Genomic DNA, 21674 nt, shown 5'->3' on the forward strand with positions numbered 1-21674 from the left:
CAAAGACTTTGAGGGCCTTTCGGCAAATTGCCAACTACTGCTGTAGCCTAAAGATATCTCTGCGCTGATTAAACAGACTGCTCAGAACTTGAATATGTACAGAGCCCTTCAGCTAAGAGATCAATAAAATCTTTTTGTTTATTTTGAAAAAAAAAAAAGGGAAGAGTCACAAAGAGTCAGACACAACTGACCTGCAACAAACACATAGGCACAGTCTGAGTTTGTTTGCTTCCCCACGGCTGTGACCCCTATGGGCTAGTTAAAGAGTATAAATGATTCCATTTCTACAGGATATTCAATTCACACTTCTAGTGGGACTGCTAATCTGATGCAAAGGCTGGGACTTAGAAGTATGTATGGGTTCATGGAACTTGAAATCCCAGACATGGTGTGACCTGCATCAGTAGGGTAGGTGCTTCCCCTGCTATCACCTGTCTGGTCACTGACCTCTGCTAACTTCTAATTTCACAGAGAAGGTTGAGTAGTCTCAGAAGGCAGCCTCATAAAAGAGCAATAACCACACTTATTCCTCTCTCCTCCCCTGAGCTTGGCACCTCCCTCCTACTCATGATAAGTCTCTCCCTTCACTTCCTATCAACCGCTCAGCATGGCGCACTCACCCCCCCCCATCCCCATCTGTAAAATCCTAATAAAATTTTTTTGGCTCTCTATTCCAAAGAAGAAGTCTAAATTTTTTCTTTTTCTTTTTGGGGCGTTTAAATACCTTATTGTACAGTTTCGGCTATGTATTTGGTCAAAGGCTCTGTGTCATCTGCTGGCCTTCAAATGTGATCCATGGCTTCCACAAAACTCCCAAAAAATTCCCATTTAATTTGTTCTGCTGACCCAAGATATATCAAAACTGAGATGGGGAAAGTCTCGATATGGAAGGGATAACTGTAAATCAAACCATGGCAAATGGGACACAACTGTTTCTTTGAAGGGTAGTTGTTGCTGTAAAGCCAGATTTGTCCTCAGATTAAGTCCTTAGGTTCTGAGAAAGATGATAGAACACAAAAGAACTTGCTGGTTGCTTGGTAACAACTGCAAACAGCTTCAGAAACAGGGAAGCTAAAACAGCCTTAAAATACTAACTCCTATTCATTCTGCCAGGACAGTGGGAGAATAGAGTCACTTAAAAGGTAAATTGAAAATGCTGTGCTACTCCTCATTCCCATAACATAAGGAGGGTTCTTTTAAAAAATAATTAATTTTAGTTTAAAAAAACACCTTTTTTCCACCCAGATGTAGGATTCTCAACATCAGTTGATAAAAGTCAATATTTCCAGGATATGACTTCTTTCTGGATTGGAAACAAGGAGTACTCAGAGCAAGGAATAGAAGAAATTAGATAGTAAAAAAGAGAGAGGCAAAACTTGGAATCATATAGGTTTTCAAGCCTGCAGGGACCTTTTGGTCTAGAGGTATCCAACTCATGGCCTCAAAACTCCCAAGGGAGGCACCTGATTAAAATGTACTTGGGAAATGTTTAGCAAATTAGGTAAAAATACAATACAACATAGATAATGTTAACCTGTGGTTTTCTCAGTCAATATGTAGCCCACAGGGATCCACATTCATTTGAGTTGGGTGCCACTGATCTAGTCCAACACTTTCTTTTTACAAATGAGATCACTGAATTTCAGAGAAGTAAAGTTCATATAGCTAGTGAGAAAACCAAACTGATTCCATTTTGTATCCTTGCTGATATTTTGCACAGCTGCTGGAATTGTCTTGTTTTCCTGAGTTGTTTGGTTTTATTGTAAGTCATGTAATTTCAGAAAAGGCATTTATTATTGTACCACTAACTGTTTTCTAGGATGCAGGTAAATGCAACCAATCAAAGTCCTCAAACTCTGGAAAATCCCTAAATCTAAAGAGTAATTATACTTTACTATAAAAACCTTTGTAAATCTCTCTTGTGCCTATTGAGGAGGCCCTGGACCCTATTTGTTTTACACTGCATGATCACATTCCTTGGACTTTGTTTCTTCAGTTTGCTTCAATTCAGTCTTGACAATTGACAATCATAAAGGCATGGAGAGGGGACCCTGGCCCCCCAGGGTGGCCTCTCTGAGGAAGTCCTTAGAGAGCTCCCCCTGACTTTCTCACCAAAGGATTTCTCTACATAGGACTACCCCTGAGGTCTGACTCCCTTTCAATTTCAACTCTTTCCAGTTAAGGTAAGCCCCCACACTGTTGGGGAAAGCTATCCCCAAGAAGATTTCCCTAATGGAATAATAGGATTCCAGTATTAGTGTCCCTCTACATTGCTGAGGAAAATTCCCCATTGGAGAATAATGGATGCTGCTAGCAGTATACTGTAAGATTCCTCCCTGGAGAAATTTCTTATAACTTAGGGTCAGGGGAAGCTTCTGGATGAAGCCAGGAATGACTAAGAAGTGCACAATTAGGTTATGTGAAATTTGGTCTAAAACTGTGAGAGATTCGGCTGAAAATTTATTTTGGCCTGGAGGAAAATAATTTTTGCTTGTATATTTTATATTTGACTTTATACTGTAACAATTCCCTTAAATCTTAAGCCTCTTCTCTGAGGTTTGGGTGGTATGCTAAAGTCCAAAGCTGCCAATTTGTTAGGCAATTAATTAGCATGCATTGCTTAATTAATCAATAATAAATCAGTTAATCAGAAGCTCAAACCTTTGTTTCCTCCACCATTTCATCTTTCACCTGCCACATATTGTACATGATTTTATAATAGTATAACTATTTATATGGCAGTTAAAAATTAACACTTTACAAATGTTATCAAATTTTGATTCTCATAGTGCTGAGAGGTAGGGGCTCTTCTTCCCATTTTATAGTTGAGGAAATGGAGGCAAACAGAGTTTTAAGTGACTTGCACCCAGGGTCACATTGCTAGTAAGTGACTGAGGTCGAATTTGAATTCAGGTCTTCCTGCCTCCAGGGTCAGAGGTCTATCCACTGTGCCAGGGAAGTCAATTCAGATAGACAGATAGATAGATACATAGATAGATAGATAGATAGATAGATAGATAGATAGATAGATAGATAGATAGATAGATAGATACTCTTTTTTTAGATAAAATCACTATGATTTCCTAATGACTTTCTCCCTATACTCCACATCCCCAACAGAATAGTAGTTTCTTACAACAAATTATAACTAAGCAAAACAAATCTGAGGCAGCTAGGTGGTTCATAGGATAGAGTGTTAGGTTGGATTCAGGAAGACTTGAGTTCAAATCCGGCCTCAGACACTTACTAGCTGTGTGACCACGGGCAAGTCACTTAATCTCTCTTTGCCTTAATCTACTGAAGAAGGAAATGGCAGACACTCCAGTATCTTTGCCAAGAAAACCCCATGGACAGCGTTAACATGATATGGGGTCACAAAGAGTCAGGCACAACCAAACAACAACAACAAAACAAATCTACACATTGACCAAGTCTGACAGCCTATGCCCAATTCCACACCCATCATTCCCCACTTTTCTGTATACTCATCTGTCTGCTGGTATCATGATGATTCAGTGCATTGGTCAGAATTCTGGAGTTTTTCTGTGTTGTTTTCATTCATATTATAGTATAAATTGTTCCAGTTATGTGCCTACCTCTGTTCATACAAATAATCCCCAAGGCAACCCAAGTTCTTCATATCACCAATTCTCTTTATTCCCTAAACAGGTTCCTTGGTGTCTCTGATCCAGCTCTGGCCTCTCACACCTGACCTGGTTGGTGTTTCATTCAGAAGTATTTGCCCTGGAACAGCATGCATAGCTCTACAAGCTTGGACCCTGCTGCTTCCCACTCACAGGACAAGCATGCCTTCACTCGACTAGGATGGGGCATGGCACTTTGCTGTTTTAAGTCAGGGAAGAAGTTACAGTGTGACTCATTCTCAGGCGTGCCACCTGTTTCCCCCAACAGTTCCCAGCACAGTGCCCGCCTGAAGAATCAATATCTCAAACAGGCATCTGCAGAGCTGTCGTTCTCCCAAGATGTATTGCAGCAATGGGGGCTGCCCTGCATACCCTATTCTCAGTATAAGTTTGACCATATCTACAGCACAGAAAACATCATCTCTTTGCCCAACAAAAGAGACTTCCAAGCTCGGAAGGCCCCCAAACTCAAGCCACTGTTATCTTCATCTATAATGGACCTACCGCCCTTACCAAACCTCCAACCAACAACTAAAAGTGTTACGGCCCCAAAGAAACGCAAACTGAGGAGGCCTAAGAAAGAAAGCTCACCCAGTGACTCCCTAGTTCGATCTTCCTCCAGTCCTGCTTCTGAGATTATGGACTCCCAATCCACAATCCTGTCAAACACTCCTGAGTGGAAACTGGAACAAAGGGAAACATGGCTTAAACCAGCAGAGAGAGAGGCCAGAGGCTGGGAGAATATTGTGCTCAAAAAACTGAACAAGCGCACAGCTCGATGGATCTTAAACAAGAGACCCCCAAGGCCTGGGGTCCCACCCAGCAGGTGGCAGAGCTTCTTGAGACATCAGTATGATTGGAGCCACATCCGGGATGAGCTTTCGTCTGCCAGTGACCTGGAGCTGTTGGCCCAGCTTGAGGCTGAAGAGACAGCAGAATTTGAGGGTGTAGAGACTGTCGCTCCAGCCCAAGAGGACAAGAAACCAGAGTTATCGCTCCCTGCTTACTTCAGGTATTCTGGCTCTGGCCTCAGAGGCTATACTTGGTAGTTTTTAATAAGGTGGGGTTGAAACTGTGTTCCTTTTAGCTCTTGATACCTTAGCTAGGTAAAGGCTGGAGGTCCTGGAAGTGGAACATCAAGTTAGCTGGAACAAAAGTTGCTTTTACAACATCTGAGTAATGGGGCACAAGGTAGGAAAGACATAATGGGACCAAATTATGGAAGGCCCTGAATGACAGGTTTTGATCAAATCATACAATCAGACCTGAGTGTGAACAGGGCCTGTACAACTACTTGAATCAATCAAAGCCATTGTGTGGAAGACTAATGCTTCATTTAGTTTCTCTGAGGGAGTGGTTTTTATTCAGCTTTCTCTGTAAGGTTGATATAATGCTACTATGATTTCCCCAAGGCTCATACAATGGGTGTATGGCATTTACCACTGAAAGAAAACAGCTTCTTTTGGGAATTACACCCCTCAGTAAATTCTGATGTCAACAAGCCCCATTAACTGCAAGAGTCCCCAGAATTAGCACTGGGCTACAGGATCATAGGTTTAGAGATAAATGACCCTTAGAGGTCATCAAATTCAATACCCTCATTTTACAGAAAAGGAAATTAAGGCCCAGAGGGCTTAAATTTGTTGTTGTTGTTCAGTCATTTTTCAGTCATGTCCAATTCTTCGTGAACCCTTTTTTTCAGATTTTCTTGGCAGGAATACTGGATTTCCTTCTCCAGCTCATTTTACAAATGAGGAAACTGAGGCAAACAGGGTGAAGTGACTTGCCCAGGGTCACCCAGCTAGTAAGTGTCGGAGGCCAGATTTGAACTCAGGACCATGAGTCTTCTTGACTCTAGGCCCTATACACTGCAACACCTAGCTTGAGGTTAAATTACTTAATAATAATAGCTAGCATTTATCTAGCACTTTCAATGTTTGCAAAGAGCTGCATGCATCTCATCTGCTTTGATAATTTGATATTTGCCAAGTGTCATACAGCTAGTAAGCTGATGAGGTAGAATTCAAACCCGGTTCTTACTGACTCCAAATGCAATGTTCTATTCACCACAACATGCTAGACTGGTACAAATTAATTTAGCCAACCAGGTGGATTGGTACTGATTTAGCCCAACACTTTTGCAAGGGCAGGGTTATTATAGTAGCTTATTTAACACAGTGCCTAGCACACACTGGGCATTTAATGCTTGTTGACTTGCCTTAACTTGACTCCCAAGTTGTGAAGTTAGTTGATTGAAAGGATGGTGGTACTGTGGATAGAAGGGGGAAGTTAGGGAGATGAAGGGGCAAGATTTAACCCCTCTTAGGTACATAAGATTATACAAACCGAGGCCTTGATTCAATTGCAAAGTTAGCCCCTCTTAACTTGACTCAATTGCAAATCTGGCACAAGTCTTATCTCCTAAAGTAGAAAGCCCTGGGAACACAAGAGGGAGGTTCCTCCCTGGGTCCTGGCCAAGACCCTGAGATGGACCAGTGTCCTGGAACTAGCCACTCCAAGGACGGGCTGCTCTTGGAGACCTTGAAGGGATTGGCCTCCTTTCAGGGCCTTGCATAAGATGCAGCATTTGCCAAAAACACCTGGCCTGATGTTCCCAGCATTATTTATGCCATAAGATTCGGACCCCAAATTGGAATCTCACCCATGGCAGAGATGTCTGGCGTGGGACTTCCATGAGCAGGACCCTGACGGCTGTACCCCAGGGATTCCCCAGCTTGTGTAGTCAGGTGTTGGAGCCCCCCCCCCCCCCGCATCGGTGATGACTGTAAATATGTTGATTTTAGTACTTGCCTGTGGGATGGTGACGAGGCGGTTGGAGCCCTGTCTCTTGAGCCATTCCTCTAGTCTAGTAATTGCCTTGCTGTCATTATTCTTAAGCCTCCCTCTCTGCTACTTTTAATCTCCATCTTTCTCGCCTGTATTTTAATAATAAAAGAAAAAAAACCCTTTCGGGCTTCTTGGAGTGCAGAGTGTTTCCTCCGTGGGAATCCGAACCTTAACTGTATAGGAGAAAGGCAGGTTTGGGGAGGAGCAGAGAGACAGTGAGTTCAGTTGATCCAACTCTCTCAGGACCTTAAGATCTAGTCTGTTCTGACAGTTTTCGTTTTGTCTTTGCAGTCTTGAAATCTAGCACTGTTCCCGCTCAATAAACAAGTCCTTGCTGAATTGAATTGCATCAAGGGCAGCTAGGTGCTCAATTATTATTTATTTTCACTCATTGTGGGTTTTAGCACCCTCTTAACCATTTTTACTTTATTCATTCCAGGTCAAAGATAGAAATAAATCAAAACAAACCAAAAGAATGAAATGAGCCCAGAAGATGGTTTGTTGTTGTTTAGGCATTTTCCAGCAGTGTCAGATGGTTCATGACCCCATTTGGGATTTATTGGAGTGGCTTGCCATTTCCTTCTTCAGATCTTTTGTACAGATGAGGAAACTGAGGCAAACAGGGTTAAGTGACTTGCCCAGGGTCAAACAGTTCGTAAGTGTCAGAGGTCAGATTTGAACTCAGGAAGGTAAATCTTCCTGACTTCACGCCCAGCACTCTATCAACTGGGCCACCTAGCTGCCCCTCAGAAAATTGGCGGCACAGAATTTAAAAACTCATGGCTCTGGGTTCTAATCCTGGGAAGCCTATATTACACTCATCTGAAAGGTAACTAGTAAAAGGATATAAAACTAAGAAGCAGGCTGTCCACAATGAAATTTGGAGAGCATTGTTGAGTAAAACAGAGTAGTTTCCAGGCACTTCCCAGATACCAGTCACCTGTAGTGGTTGGAAGAGAAGGGCTGTCTCAAGTCATACAGGCAAAACTCAGAAAGTAAGTAGTATCAATCCAATCAATAAACACTTATTAAGCACCTACTGTGTGCCAAATATTGGACTAAGTGGGAGAGAAATCAAAAGAGGCAAAAGGCACTCTCTGCCCTAAAGGAGTTTACAGCCTAATGAAATTTGAAAAAGGTCATTTGTTTGGGGTGAGGTATGAGTAGAGTTGGACCTGGAAGTGAGGATTTTGGATTTCCTTGCCTTGGGTGACCACAGAAAGGAAACTGGCTCTAGAATCAGAAGGTTGATACTCCCCCTTTATCAAAGCCATGCTGGAGTCAGCTCAGAAATGGAGCCAAGCCATTTCAACAAACACAAGCCAGGGCTTGGTTTCATGTTTGGTTGATTATCTAGACTTAAAGCAGAGGGGAGGGGGAGAAGGAAGCATTTATTAAGAATCCCCTATGTACCAGCTTGGTGGTGCAGTGAATAGAGTGCTGGGCCTAGAGCCAGGAAGACCTGAGTTCAAACGTGGCCTCAAATATTTTACTAGCTGTGTGACCCTGGGCAAGTCATTTAACTCTGCCTCAGTTTCCTCATCTGTAAAATGGGCTGGAGAAGGAAATAGTGAACCACTCCAGTATCTTTGCCAAGAAAACCCCAAATGGGGTCAGGAAGAGGCGGACATGACTCAAATGACTGAACAACAGCAAGTGTATCAGGCCCTGTGCTAAGTGACAGAGATAATAACGGAGATTAAATTTCAAAGCGTTGCAGGCAAACGTATTTTTTTTCTTTTTGGAGAGCCAGACGTTAGATGCTTCCCAGAATACCACTGCTCTTATGCTTCCTAATTGTGTGACCTTTGGTAAATTGCTGGTCCTCTCTGGCCTCAGTTTCCTCAACTGTAAAACTGAGGATTTGGACTAGAGCCTCTGACGTCCCTTCTAGCTCTAGGTCTATGACGTCATCATCCCAAATGATCCATGATAGAAACATTGCTACAACAGCCCCTTGAACAAGTGGCTCAACCTTACCAGCGGTGAGAAGACTAAATGCTAATGATGAGGAGCACAGGATTCACTCGGTAGGGAAAATGAAACATATAAAGCAATGCTAATAATAGCTGGAATTTATTTAGTGCTTTAATGTTTGCAAAGTACTTTACAAACATTATATCATTTTATCTTTACACGAGTCCCAAGAGGTAGGTGCTGTCGTTGTCCCCATTTTACAGACGAGGTAACTGAGGCAGACAGAAATTAAGTGATTTGCCCAGGGTCACAAGAGCTAGTAAGTGTCTGAGGCTAGATTTGAACTAGGTCTACAACTCTCTCCACTGAGCAGACTAACAAACTGGATGGCAAGGCCCACAGTACAACCCACTCCCTCTTAAATGTCCATAGCTCCCATTTCATGTTTGCAAAGGGGAATGGTCTTCGGTTAGGCTGGACAAGTAAGAATTCCTGGTAGTGGTCAGTGGTGGCCCTCCTTTTCCTATCACACCCAGACAGGAAGCGTCTTTCTCTGTCAATTCTCTCCCCTCAACATACTCATGCCTCCTCCATTGCTTCCCTCTGCCGAGAATCCCTGCTTACTTACCACTTAAGAAGAAACCTGAGATGATGGTTGGCACCAACAAGACAGTTGAAGATATAATTGCTGAACGGAGCCTTTTCCGGGCCCGACCTACGCAAGAACGGCAACAGATAAATCCCAGAGCTGGGGAGTTTGCTTACGCCACGGACAATGCCTTTGAACAGGAGATTTACTTTGGTACGAGAGCCAGGCCCTTGGTGCTGGGGCGAGGCAGGCAATAGGTAGAGGGATTTGGGGGCCATGATCCAAGTCCTTAAGGGTACCTAATTTGTCTCCGATATGACCATGAGGATGATTCAGAGGCCTTTGATGACTCAGATTTTGAGGATTCTATCCCATGCTGATGGGACCAGAAATGATTGGGGAGCAATTTTTTTATTTATTATTTCTTCTGCCTATCCCACTTCCTCATGTGGAGGCTAACCCTGGTTAAAACTGCAGAACCAAAATATCTTGTCTTTGATATTCCCCTTCTTCCTCTTTCAATGCCCTTCTTTTATCTTGTGATGCTTCTGGCCCTTGCCTACCCAAAGTCTTCACACTTAACTGCCCTGGGATACCACTATGGCACCCTGTCTAGGCCTCCTCCTTTTGGCCATGCTTTGTACCTCTGTCTCCCCCTCTTACCTTCCCCTAAATCCCCATAAAAATTTGTTCTCAAAGAGCTATTCTTGAAAAGGCATATATTTAAAACATCTGGCAATCATGAGCCAAAAAGACCATCCCTTGCTAAGGGCATTTGGATATTAACCCAGAACTACACTTATTGGCAAAACAGGTCGTGTCCTTATATGGTAATTCTCACTGGAAATTAGACCTCCACATCCTCATGATTTTTGTTGCCATTTCCAGTCCCAATTCTTCCTGCAGCTATATCATCCCTAACTATAGATGTCTTCAAAGGGTCTCCTCAAGTCCTTAGGGCAGTCAGAAACTAGGCCTGATCACTGAGCCTGGAAAATTGGAGGAGTAGAGGGAGGATGGACTGAAAGCAGATCCTGCTCTGACTGGCCATTTTTGTGCCCACCCAGACTTAGTTAACATCGTCCATCAGGATGGCGTGGGGTATGACCAGATCCTTTTGGAAAACCTCAACCAATACTGTAAACATTTGCCAATGGCCTTCCCGAAAGGTCCAGAAGAGTGGAATTATGAGCCACGTCCTATAGAAGGTAAGGAGGGAGCCATTTAAGGGTGGTGGTGATAGAAGCAATACTTTCAGCAATAGTTAAACTAAAGTCACTGGTTTATAGGACAGGGCACCCAAAAGTAGTTAACCTGATTCCTTCCCACCAACACTAAATCATCATCTTGATTAATATTCTGTATGAAAGTTTAAAAAATCTCAGTAGTAACAATGTACCTAGTTGGTATAAACTTGATATAATATTTATAAACCAGGTTATAAAACCAATTATACAGTCCTGGGCCCACCCTAACCTTTGCTCTCAGGGATTGCCTCTGCTCCATATCTGAAAGCATGTCTTCATTCTGCAAGATAGACAAATCTGTCTAGGGAGGAACGTGATGTTGCTAAGAGGTAGATCACAGTAGCAACAAGTGCCCGGCTCAAAAAGAATTACAACCAGTTTGATAAAACAGACTATCTCTCAAAAGGACACCGTCCCTGATTTATGGTTTATTTTGTAACCTATGACACAGTGCCCTAACCTCTCGGTTTACACGGACCCGGGACAATCTTGGGAATAAATAGCATCACCCCTTCCTTTGGTAATCATAGAACTGCGAACAGTCTCCTGGGTTTGTTTCATTTTGCTTATTTTTCTTGAGTACTTGTTTATGCATTTTAATACCTGTAGCTATCAACAGAAGTTTAAAAATGTTATTTTTTAAAAAGTTGCTTGGTAGATATGATTCTCCACCATATTGCCAATAGTATTTTTCCTAGTTCTCCAGCCATGACAAGGCACTAGAGATGACCCTGAGCTCTCAAAGATATGCCAGCACAGCGCAAGATCTGATCGATTCTACCAATCTGGAAAGGCTTTTATAGGGAGCCCAGGAATAGATGGCATTTCTGTTATCCAAGGACCAGCCTTAGTAGATTCAGTTCAGAGAGGCTCATCCTCAAGCTGATGGGTGTTTTGATCAGAGCAACTGTTGAAGAGGACCTACTAAGTTTGCAGTTTGCAACCATGGAAGTCGTAGATTATTGAAGTATTGAAGAAATATTCAAGTAAAATTCTCATTCAGAAGACAGAGCATAAAAGACAAGCATGATGCAGACTATTTGTGTAACTTTTAGCAAGTCTGACTCGGCATCCCTAGGCCTCAACTATAAACCTCAACTACAAAATGAGGTTTGACTAGATGGCCAGAGAGGTCCCTTTCACCCTGTCTGCAATCATACTATGAGTCTATGACCAGGAGAAGAGGTAGGCTAGTCATGTAACAAGAATGGAAGACAATAGATGGAGAGCTTTCTAGGGATATCTCAGTATATTTAAAAATGAATAATAAACAATACAGAGGAAAGCTTCCATTGAATTGGGTAGATCCTCACAGAAGAACATGCACAAGATTCCCACAAGATGAGGTGTGAAGAACATATCTCTGGTGATGATATAACTTACCCTCTGGACTTGGACTCAAACACTCACAGGTTGAGTTCCTGTGCATGCTATCTTGAATTCCAGGAAGTAACCCTTAAGTCTGTGCTCCTAACACAAGCCCTCGCAAGTCTGTTTCCCATTAATAACTAGGCAGTAAAAGGGATTAACTCTCAGCAAAGGTGTTTACTAAGATGATAAAGTGTGAAGAATGGATCCAAAAACATTTCTCCATGAAATCTAAAACTTCCACCACCAAACACAACAACATCTAACATTTATAGAGCAGCTACTTTGTCCTATGCACTGTTAAGCACTTTACAAATATTATCTCTTTTGATTCTCACAACAACCGGGGGGCAGGAGGCAGTGTAGGTACTCTTATTATACCCGCTTTATAAATGATGAAACTCAGGCAAACAGAGGTTAAGTGACTTGCCCAACATCATGCAGCTAGTAAGTGTTCAAGGCCCAGTCAGGTCTTCCTGACTCCAGGACCAGCTCCCTATCCACTGAGCAACCTAGCTTCCTCCTGGGCAAACTGAGGTTAAGTAACTTGCCCAAGGTAACACAGCTAGTATGAATCTGAGGTCAGATTTGAATTCAGTTCTTCCTGACACCAGGCCCAGTGCTCTATCCACTGAGCCATCAAGCTGCAGGTGTATTCTCCCACAAATGCACATGGAGTCCATAGAAATTAGGATCAAAGTGCTAGTGGGCCACACACGTAGGATGCAGGAATGACAAAGGCAACTTAAAGCTCCTGGTACTGCAAAGCCTATAGGTGCTATTTCTCTCCATACAGTCCTTACACATTTCCCCTTGGGTACAATGTCTTTCCTTGGCTTGACTCAGTTTCCAGAGGTCTCCCTGTTTGAAACTATTCCCTTCTTTGGATGGTTATCTCTCCTTATCTGTGTCTATCTGGGGTATATATCTCTGTTCCTTGATAGAGGCAATGTCTCCGAATGCTCAAGTAGCTCCCTTTCAAAGCTACGTGACTGATGAGACGATTCTGATAGTGGTCCTCTCCACAGGCAGCTCCCAGCTTACAATCCATTCTATTCGGGAACTCTAAATGGATGATCTCCCATTTTCCTGATCTATTGGGTAGGTGGAGAGAGAGAGACAGAGAGAGGGAGGGAGGGAGGGAGAGAGAGAGAGACAGAGAGGGAGACAGAGAGGAGAGACAGAGAGACAGACAGAGAAAGAAAGAGACGGAGAGAGGGAGGAAGGGGGAGAGAGAGAGACAGAGAAAGAGAGAGAGAGAGAGAGAGAGAGAGAGAGAGAGAGAGAGAGAGAGAGAGAGGGAGAGGGAGAGAGAGGGAGAGAGAGAAGGAGGGAGGGAGGGAGGGAAAGATCCTGTGGCCATTTCCTCTACAGTTTTACCCCACAATGGCTCTAAACTCTTTCTCAGCCAACTGAATTGTTCCCTTCTTGACTCAGAGAATCAACTGAAGTTGTGGGAAGTGGGGGAAGCTCTTTTGCTTACAATGAGATCGCAGATCCCTCTAAAGTAAGAGGAATGTTTTAAAGTTTCCTTCCTTCCTTCCTTTCTTCCTTCCTTCCTTCCTCTCTTTCTCCCTTCTTTCTTCCCTTCCTTCCTCCCCCCTTCCTCCCTCCCTCTCTCTCCCTTCCTTCCTTCCTTCCTTCCTCCTTTTCTTCTTTCTTTCCTTTCTTCTTTTTCTCCCTTTTCATCTTTCTTCCTTTTCCTCTTCCTTTTTTTCTTTCTGTATTAACGTACATAACATACATATGTGTGTGTATATTTTTTTCCCATCAATTTAACCATGCATCAGAATCTGACTGTGCATTAGAGTAACTATGGAGATGCAGAAGCTTCCCCAGGATTCCACACACCACCAAGGTCATGAATGGGGGAGGAGTGGGACAGTCATTGAGAAAGACCAAAACAGATTTGGGAAAAATATAGGAGAGAGAAGGCCTGATCAAAAGGGTGAGATTCATCTTGTCATCATGCAAGCCTCCTCTGTTCTTCTTTACAAAGACTCTAATAGCTGATATTCAGAGCTGCTGTGGTAGACTTAAGCAGGGGCCAGGGCTGAAACCATTCTGACAGACTATAAAGGATTGAGCCATGATTGGTGAGACCCTTTTCCCTTTCCTGCTTCCAAGTCCAGAAGGATACAACTTGAATAACAGAATAACTCTGCGCAAATGCCCTTGCTTTCTTCCCCACGAAGGGGAAGAAAGAGACTGAACCAGGCAAAGTTCTTCAGTTTCTATTATCAGAACACAACACTAACCGCTGTCATTTCAAAAGAATTGAATTGGCCAGCCTTTTGTGCTCCCCTTCCCTCTGTTCTGTCAACTCCTGTTATTGTTTGTCCTGAAGCTATATATAAAATACGTTAGTGACTGATAATCCAGCTTGGTGTTTTGAAGTTTATTTTCAGGCAATAAAAGTTTGGGGAAAAGGCAATATGGAAAACGTAGTTGATTGACCCATCCCCTAGTACAAGAGCACTCAATCTCAGGTCCATTCCTGGGGTCTAAGAACTTGGATGGGAAAAATTATATCTTTATTTCAATATATTTGGTTTCCTTTGTAATTCTATATATTTTATTATTTTCATTTAAAAACATTATTCTGACAAGGATATTCACGAGACTTCCAAAACGTTCCATGATATAAAAAGATTAAGAATCCCTGCCCAGCAGTTAGAAGGAACCTACATAGACGGAGGACATGGGTGTTGGAATGATTATGTTGGAATGACTTCCAAAAAAAATGAAGGGATGATAAAGAGGGATGCACTGGGAGAAGGGGGAAGGGAGAGGTAGGATGGGGTAGGTAAATGTTTTCACATAAATGAGGTGTGTAAGGAAGAGCTTTCATAGTGGAGAGCGAAATGAGGAGGGGGGCAATGCTTGAACCTCATTTTGATTGAAACTGGTTCAAAAAAGGAAGAATATCTATATTATATATTACATACACACACTCACTCAGTTATGTATAGAAATATAACTTAGAGAAATAGGAGGGGAAGAAGATAAGAGAATGGATGGTGATTAAAAAAAAGGGAGGGCACATTAAGGGAAGCAGTGGTTAGAAGCAAAATAGACCTTTGAGGGAGGGACAAGATGAAAACAGAGAGAGAAGAAACATAAGAAAATAGGATGGAGAGAAATACATAGTAATCATAACTGCGAGTGTGAATGGGATGAGCTCACTCCTAAAATAGGAGCAGATAGCAGAATGGATTAGAAATCAGAATCCAACAATATGCTGTTTATAAGAAATACATTTGAAGCAAAAAGACACACACACAGTTAAAATTAAGGGCTGGAACAGAATCTGTTATGCTTTAGCTGCAGTATAAAAGGCAGGGGTAGCAGTCATGATCTTACAAAGCAAAAGCAAAGATAGACCTGTTTAAAACAGATTAGCAGGGAAACTACATTATGCTAAAAGTTATCATAGAGAATGAAGAAGTAACAAAAATTTTTATAGCAAGTTTCTCTGATAAAGCCCTCGTTTCTCAAATATATAGGAAACTAAGTCAAAGTAAAAAAAAATAAGAACCATTCCCCAAATGGTAAATGGTAAGAGGATACAAACAGGCAGTTTTCAGAAGAAATCAAAGCTATCTACAGTCATATGGAAAAATGCTCTAATGTACGATTGACTAGAGAAATCCAGATTAAAACAACTCTGAGATAACCACCTCATTTCTATTAGAAATGACAAATACTATAGGAGGTGAGGGAAAATAGGAACACTAATAAACTGTTAGAGTTGTGAACTGGTCCAACCATTCTGGAGAACAATTTGGAACCATGCCCAAAGGGCTATAAAACTGTGCCTCCCCTTTAATCCAGCAACACCACTAGTAGGTCTGTTTCCCAAAGAGATTAAAGAAAAAAGAAAAGGATCTATATATACAAGAATATTTTTGGCAGCTTCTTTGTTGTGGCAAAAAATTGGAAATTGAAGGGATGCCCATCAACTGGGGAATAACTGAACAAGTTGTGGCATACGATTGTGATAAAATATTATTGTGCTATAAGAAATGACAAGGAGGGTGGTTTCAGAAAAAAACAAACAAACATGGCGAGACCTATATGAACCGATGCAGAATGAAGTGAGAAGAACCAGGAGATCATTGTGCACAGCAACAGTATGTTGTTTTGATGATCATCTGTGAAAGACTTGGCACCTTGATCAATACAGTGATCCAAGACAATTCCAAAGGACTCATGATGAAAAAAGGCTATCAACCTACAGAAACAGAACTAATAAACTCGGAGCGCAAATTGAAATATAATTTTATTGCTTTCCTAATAATTTTTGCTTTTTTGCAACATAGCTAATATGGGAATGTGTTTTGCATGATTTCACATGTATAACTGATATAATTTTGTTTGCCTTCTCAGTGAATGGGAGGGAGGGAGGGAGACAATTTGGACTTCAAACTATGAAAAGAAAAGAATGTTAAAAGCAAATAAATAATTGAAAAATAAAAATACAATGCTCATTCCTATTAAAAACACTAGAAAAGAGAGAGAGAGAGAGAGAGAGAAGGAGAGAGAAAGTAGGGGGGAGAGAGAAAGGGAGAGAGAGAATCCCTGCCTTAATGTGAGGCAGAAGGGAGGGAAGGACCTGAGCCATTGTTCTCCCCAGACAATCACAAACCTGGTGGTGCTACCTGTGATAGCTTCCTAAGCCAGTTCAAAGTGAAATTGAATAAATTAAAGGAAATAGAGAGATTTACAATCTGAAATCATCATTCACCTAATGTTATTAGCAAGCCAGACCCCCAGGACAAAGAGGGAGAAGAATTTCCTCTATCTCTCTCTTTCCCAACTGATAGCCACACATGGGGTTATCCTACCACAGTATTCCTATTATAGGTAATATGCTTCCTATTATATGTCAGCAATTGAAACACAAAGGATAAGTCTAGGTGCACCAAAGGAAAAAAACCCCAAAATTAAAAAAAAAATTCCCTAGCTCCTACACCGTACCATGGCTTAATTTTACGTCTCTAATCAGGATTCTTGGTTTCTCCCGCTATGATCTATCATTAATTTTTTATGTGGGCCTATAGCTCCTCACTACTTGGGGTACTGTATAACCAAAAGAACATAAATTTGTCTTGAGGTTTTGCCAGGGAGGACTCTTGGCTGCCTCTGATCAGCATTGGTGACTGCTGGGTGACATGATTTCATTTTAAGGGCAGAAGGGACAAAGATGGTAGGACCAGTCAGAACAAATAATCACATTTCATCTTATTGGGACAGCTCGAAGGCCCCAAAGGGGAGCCTTCCGTTGGACAGCCTTGCCCACCCCAGCCAAGGACCTCCTGCAATTGAGCCAAGAGACTCCTCCTGTCAAGGTCAGGAGAGGAAGGAAGGATTTTGTACCAAAAATAGAGGAAAATGTGACCTGGGAGATGAAGGTCCTCCGGAACATGCTGCAGGAATGGAAGAATGCCTGGATTCTAAGTGAGTGCCCCTAGGAAATGAATTCTATTTTATATGCCATATAGAGTTGCTGCAGCTGGAGAAGATCCCTTGAGGCAAGGGACCAGGGGTGATATACTGCTTCTATTCTCTATCTTATAAAAATGAACAAAATTCAGGTTTCCCCTAGAGTCTCCAGGGCAGGGACTGCCTCTGGGATACCTCTATATCTCAGAATGGAGCATAGTAATTAACAATGATAACCAACTTTGGGAGGTGGGGCAGAGAAAGAGGAAGGGAGAGGTCCAACTTCTAATTTCTCTACTGTAACGAATTCTAGGTGCAGAAACTCCTAGGAAGGCAGATTAGCAACTCATCTCCAATTTATAGGCTTTGAGAGGTTACCTAACAGGCAGGTTGTTCCAAAAGTCTTAGGACAGTTTTAAACTTTTAAAGCTTTAAACCACACTACAACTTTTGGGACACCTCCTTTAGTGCCTTCGAATTTGCAGAATGCTTTGCCTACATTTGCATAGATCATATGATCTCTGAACAACTCAGGTAAGATAGGTGGTACTGCAGGTGGTACCATTTTACAGATGAGGAAGATGAGGCTCTGATGAGGAAGCTAGGAAGCCAAAGAGACTTCCCTGTGGCTAGTTGGCCATCCAATCAGATCTTCCCAACTCTAAGCCCAGTTAGCACTCTATCCACTAAGACACAAATTGCAAATAATAGATTCGCAATAAATGATTACTGAATGAATAAAAATAATCAACTGTTTTCTGGGGGAATGCACCCATGACTTATTTATTTAAAAAACTTAAAAGCTTGTGACTTATTTACTTAAAAACTTATTTTACTTAAAATCCTATTTATTTAGAAAAAAATCTATGAACTTAGAAGGTGGCATAGTAGATACAGCGCCAGGCCTGGAGTCAGGAAGACTTACCTTCCTGTGTTCAGATTTGGCCTTAGACACTTACTAGCTATGTGACCCTGTGCAAGTCACTTAATACTGTTTGCCTTAGTTTCTTCATCTGTAAAATGAGCTGGAGAAAAAAATGGCAAACTATTCCAGTATGTTTACCAAGGAAACCCCTAATGGGGTCACAGAGAGTTGGACACAACTGAAACGACTGAACAACAACAAAGTAAACACAGACTTTTTTGTTTTCAAATCTTTCCAAAATGAATAATGTGTGAACACTGTCACTCCAGCCTGCCTGACTCCTGTTGTCCTATAGGTCTCCTGGCTCATTCCCTCTTTCACCGCCCCCCCCAAACATCTTCCTCCAGCTCCCACTTCTCATCCTCTTGGCCACAGGCCTGAGCTTTCATTCAGTTTAGCAGAAGGTTTTGACAAATTCCAAGATAATTTGACAAGAGCTGGCAAAACCAAGGCCCACAGCCACCCACATAAAAGCGAAGTAAATTATCTACCAAGACTAGGAACTGGTTCACAGAGAATTTCCAGAAACTAAAGGACAAAGTAGAGGTGAGTATATCCAAGGGACTCTAGGAGTCTCTTGTTGCTCCATACATCACCATCCTGCCATAAAAAGAATCTTTGTGAAATTCTTCCACTCCCTTCACCCTGTTATTCCACCTGCTTGAGAGCTCTCTGCTCCCCTCTAGCTCCTTGATGCACTCCTCCTCATTTTCAGCAAGAGCATCCACTCTGGAGTCAGAAGGACCCAGTAATCTGGAACAAGACATTTAAACTCCCTGGATCTCAAATTTCTCTTTTGTAAAAGGAAGGGGTTGGATGATATGGCCTCTGAGGGCCCTTCCAGTTTTATGTCTATAATTCTGATAGATAGATAGATAGATAGATAGATAGATAGATAGATAGATGGATACATAGATGGATAGATGGATGGATAGATGGATGGATGGATGGATAGATGGATAGACAGAGATAGACAAGTCGGTAGGTAGTTAGATTGATAGATTGATAAGTAACTAGGTAGATAGATTGATATATCAACAGATAGACTATAGCTAGGTAAAAAAAGGTAGATAGAGAGAGATAGCCAGATAGAGACATACAGACAGACCTGTAGGTAGATAGATTGATAGGTAGATAGATTGATAAGTAATTAGGTAGATGGACAAATAGATTGCTAGGTAGCTAAACAGGTAGACAGATACACAGACAGACAAGTAGGTAGATAGGTATGTTAATTGATTGATAGACTGATAGATAAGTAGATTGATAAGTAAGTAGGTAGATAGATAAATTGATAGATGAATAGCTTGATAGGTAGCTAAATAGATAAATAGGTAAGTAGATAGAGAGACAGATAGATGACTTATTAAGTGCTTACTATGTATCAGGTGGGGCCGGTAGGTAGCACACTGCACAGAGTGCTGGACCTGAAGTTAGAAAGACTCATCTTCCTGAGTTCAAATCTGGCCTCAGACACTTATTAGCTGTGTGACCCTGGGCAAGTCCCTTAACCATGTTTGCCTTAGTTTCCTTATGTGTCAAATGAGTTGGGAAAGGAAATGGCAGACTACTCCAGTATCTTTGCCAAGAAAACCTCAAATAGGGTCATGAAGAGTCAGACAACTTAAACGACTCAACAACATGTTAGGCACCATGCTAACTGCTGAGGGTGCAAATAAAACTAAGCAATACAGTCCTTGACCCTAAGGAGCTTATGTTATAATAAGGAAAAGATAATACATAAAAGGAAGCTGGAAAATAGGAGAGAGGAGAAAGGGTACACACATAGGCGCAGTGACTACAGGTGAGGAGGAGGAATAATCCAGAGAGTGAGTCCAGGAGAGAGGTGAAACATGGTGAGGGTCCTTTCTAAAACTATGGTGCTGTGGAGGGAGTCACCAATCACAAGCCAAGGGTCTGAAGAAAGGGAGTGGCCTTCAGGGCAGCAATACTGCAGGTGAAGACAAGTTCCTTCAGCTAAAAATGAATGAATGAATGAAATTAATATATGAGCTTGAGATTATCAGTCTGGCTGAGGCGTACCAAATACCTGGGATTTGAAGGCAAATCATTTAGTTTAAGTCTAGGTTCTGCAAATTGCTAACTGTAGGTGAGTTACTTAATTTCCTCTGCTATACAAGGTGTCCCAAAAGTCTTAGTGCAATTCTAAGCTTTAATTACCTCCCTTGGTTCTTAATCAAGTTTCAATATCTGCACTAAGACTTTTGGGACACTCTGTATCTTAGAGAAACGTTGGGGGTTTTTTGTTGGGTTTTTTTTTTTGCTTTTTTTGTTTTTTTAGGAAAGGGGACTTCATACCTCTAATTTCATTCCATGTGGTACCTCTATAACTTATAATTTTAAGAGATATTATAATTTTAGAGATATTATAACTATAAGATTATAATTTTAGAGATATTAAGTCATTTGACCATAGTCACATAGTCAGTAGCAAAGGCAGGATTTGAATATAGCTCATTCTTACTCCAAGGCCAGCCCTCTAGCTATTACACCTTTCTGCTTCTATTCTAATGGCTCTATACTAACTACTATACTAATGGTTTCTTTTTCTTTCTTTTCTTTGAGGCAGTCAGGGTTAAGTGACTTGCCCAGAGTCACACAGCTAGTAAGTGTCTGAGGCCACATTTGAACTGAGATCCTCCTGACTCCAGGGCCAGTACTCTATCCACTATGCCACATAACTGCCCCTATACTAATGGTTTCTGAGAAAAGACACTGGCCCTGAAGCTGCCAAGAGGGCTGGGATAGATATGCAAGAAGCTGAAAACTTTACTGTTCTTGGCAGAGTGCTGTCCACTTAGGAGACAGTAGGATATAGTGGAAAGACCCTGAATTTGAGAGGCAGGAAATGTGGGTTCAGGTCTCACCTCTATCAGGAGATACTTGGATTACTTGGGACAAAACAATTCACCTTTGGATCTCAGGTTATTCACATGTACAAAATTGGTTGGGGGAGAGGCTGACTGGGTAATTTATAAAGTCCCTTTGAGCTTAGAAATTCTGTGATTCTATTATTTTTAAAGTGGGGGGGGGGGGGAGGGAGAATCAAGAACCAAGGAAGGATTAAGGCAGAGCTCAGAAAAACCAACATAGGATGAATTACACCATTCAGTTCAAAGAAAGTTAAAGAAAAACTTGTCCACAAAAAAAATGTGTGGAGAGGAATTCAGGAAGTGGGTTGAGTAAGGGGTTCAGGTGGCTGAAATTTCAGGTTATGACCTGAAATTGAGGAATGAACAGAGGAGTCAAACCAAAAGGAACTTATATCCTCAGGGTCGATGAGATCCCAAAGAGAAAGGGGTCCTAGATTGAAATGGGATTAGGAATAATGGTTTAAAAAAAAGTAAGATTAACTATCCAAAAGTGTCAGGTTGTAAGTAGTACCAACCTACTGTATCAGTCAAACTATAGAAGTGGCCAAGCATTGCATTGCAATGGACATTGAGTGGAAGAGTGTAACCAGAATGGCCTTTGTTTTCTTTGAGTGACTCAATTTATCTCAGTGAGCTTTACTAGGTGCTAAGCCCCAGGCCCAAACCCCATTAGGTGTTAACCTAATCCATGTGGATGTGAACCTCCCAGGGACCTAAGGGGAGGGGCCAACTCAAGAACCAATCACCAGAACCTGAACTCTGGTGATTCAGATGATGTTTGATGATGTCTGAAGCCCT

At 41.8% G+C, this 21674-nt stretch overlaps 1 protein-coding gene across 1 annotated transcript in view; it reads left to right on the forward strand.

The window, feature by feature from the left end:
* The window catches only part of HEATR4 (HEAT repeat containing 4), a 110424-nt gene that overhangs the window by 4878 nt on the left and 83872 nt on the right, over window positions 1-21674 (forward strand). Inside the window, exons 2-5 of the mRNA XM_036734503.1 lie at window positions 3670-4656; window positions 9020-9210; window positions 10065-10205; window positions 16869-17072. Of these exons, the coding sequence (XP_036590398.1) occupies window positions 3755-4656; window positions 9020-9210; window positions 10065-10205; window positions 16869-17072 (1438 nt within the window). The 5' untranslated portion in view covers window positions 3670-3754. The remainder of the gene's footprint in view (window positions 1-3669; window positions 4657-9019; window positions 9211-10064; window positions 10206-16868; window positions 17073-21674) is intronic.

This window comes from Trichosurus vulpecula, chromosome 8, assembly GCF_011100635.1.
Source record: "Trichosurus vulpecula isolate mTriVul1 chromosome 8, mTriVul1.pri, whole genome shotgun sequence".
In the NCBI taxonomy this organism is placed as follows: Eukaryota; Metazoa; Chordata; class Mammalia; order Diprotodontia; family Phalangeridae; genus Trichosurus; species Trichosurus vulpecula.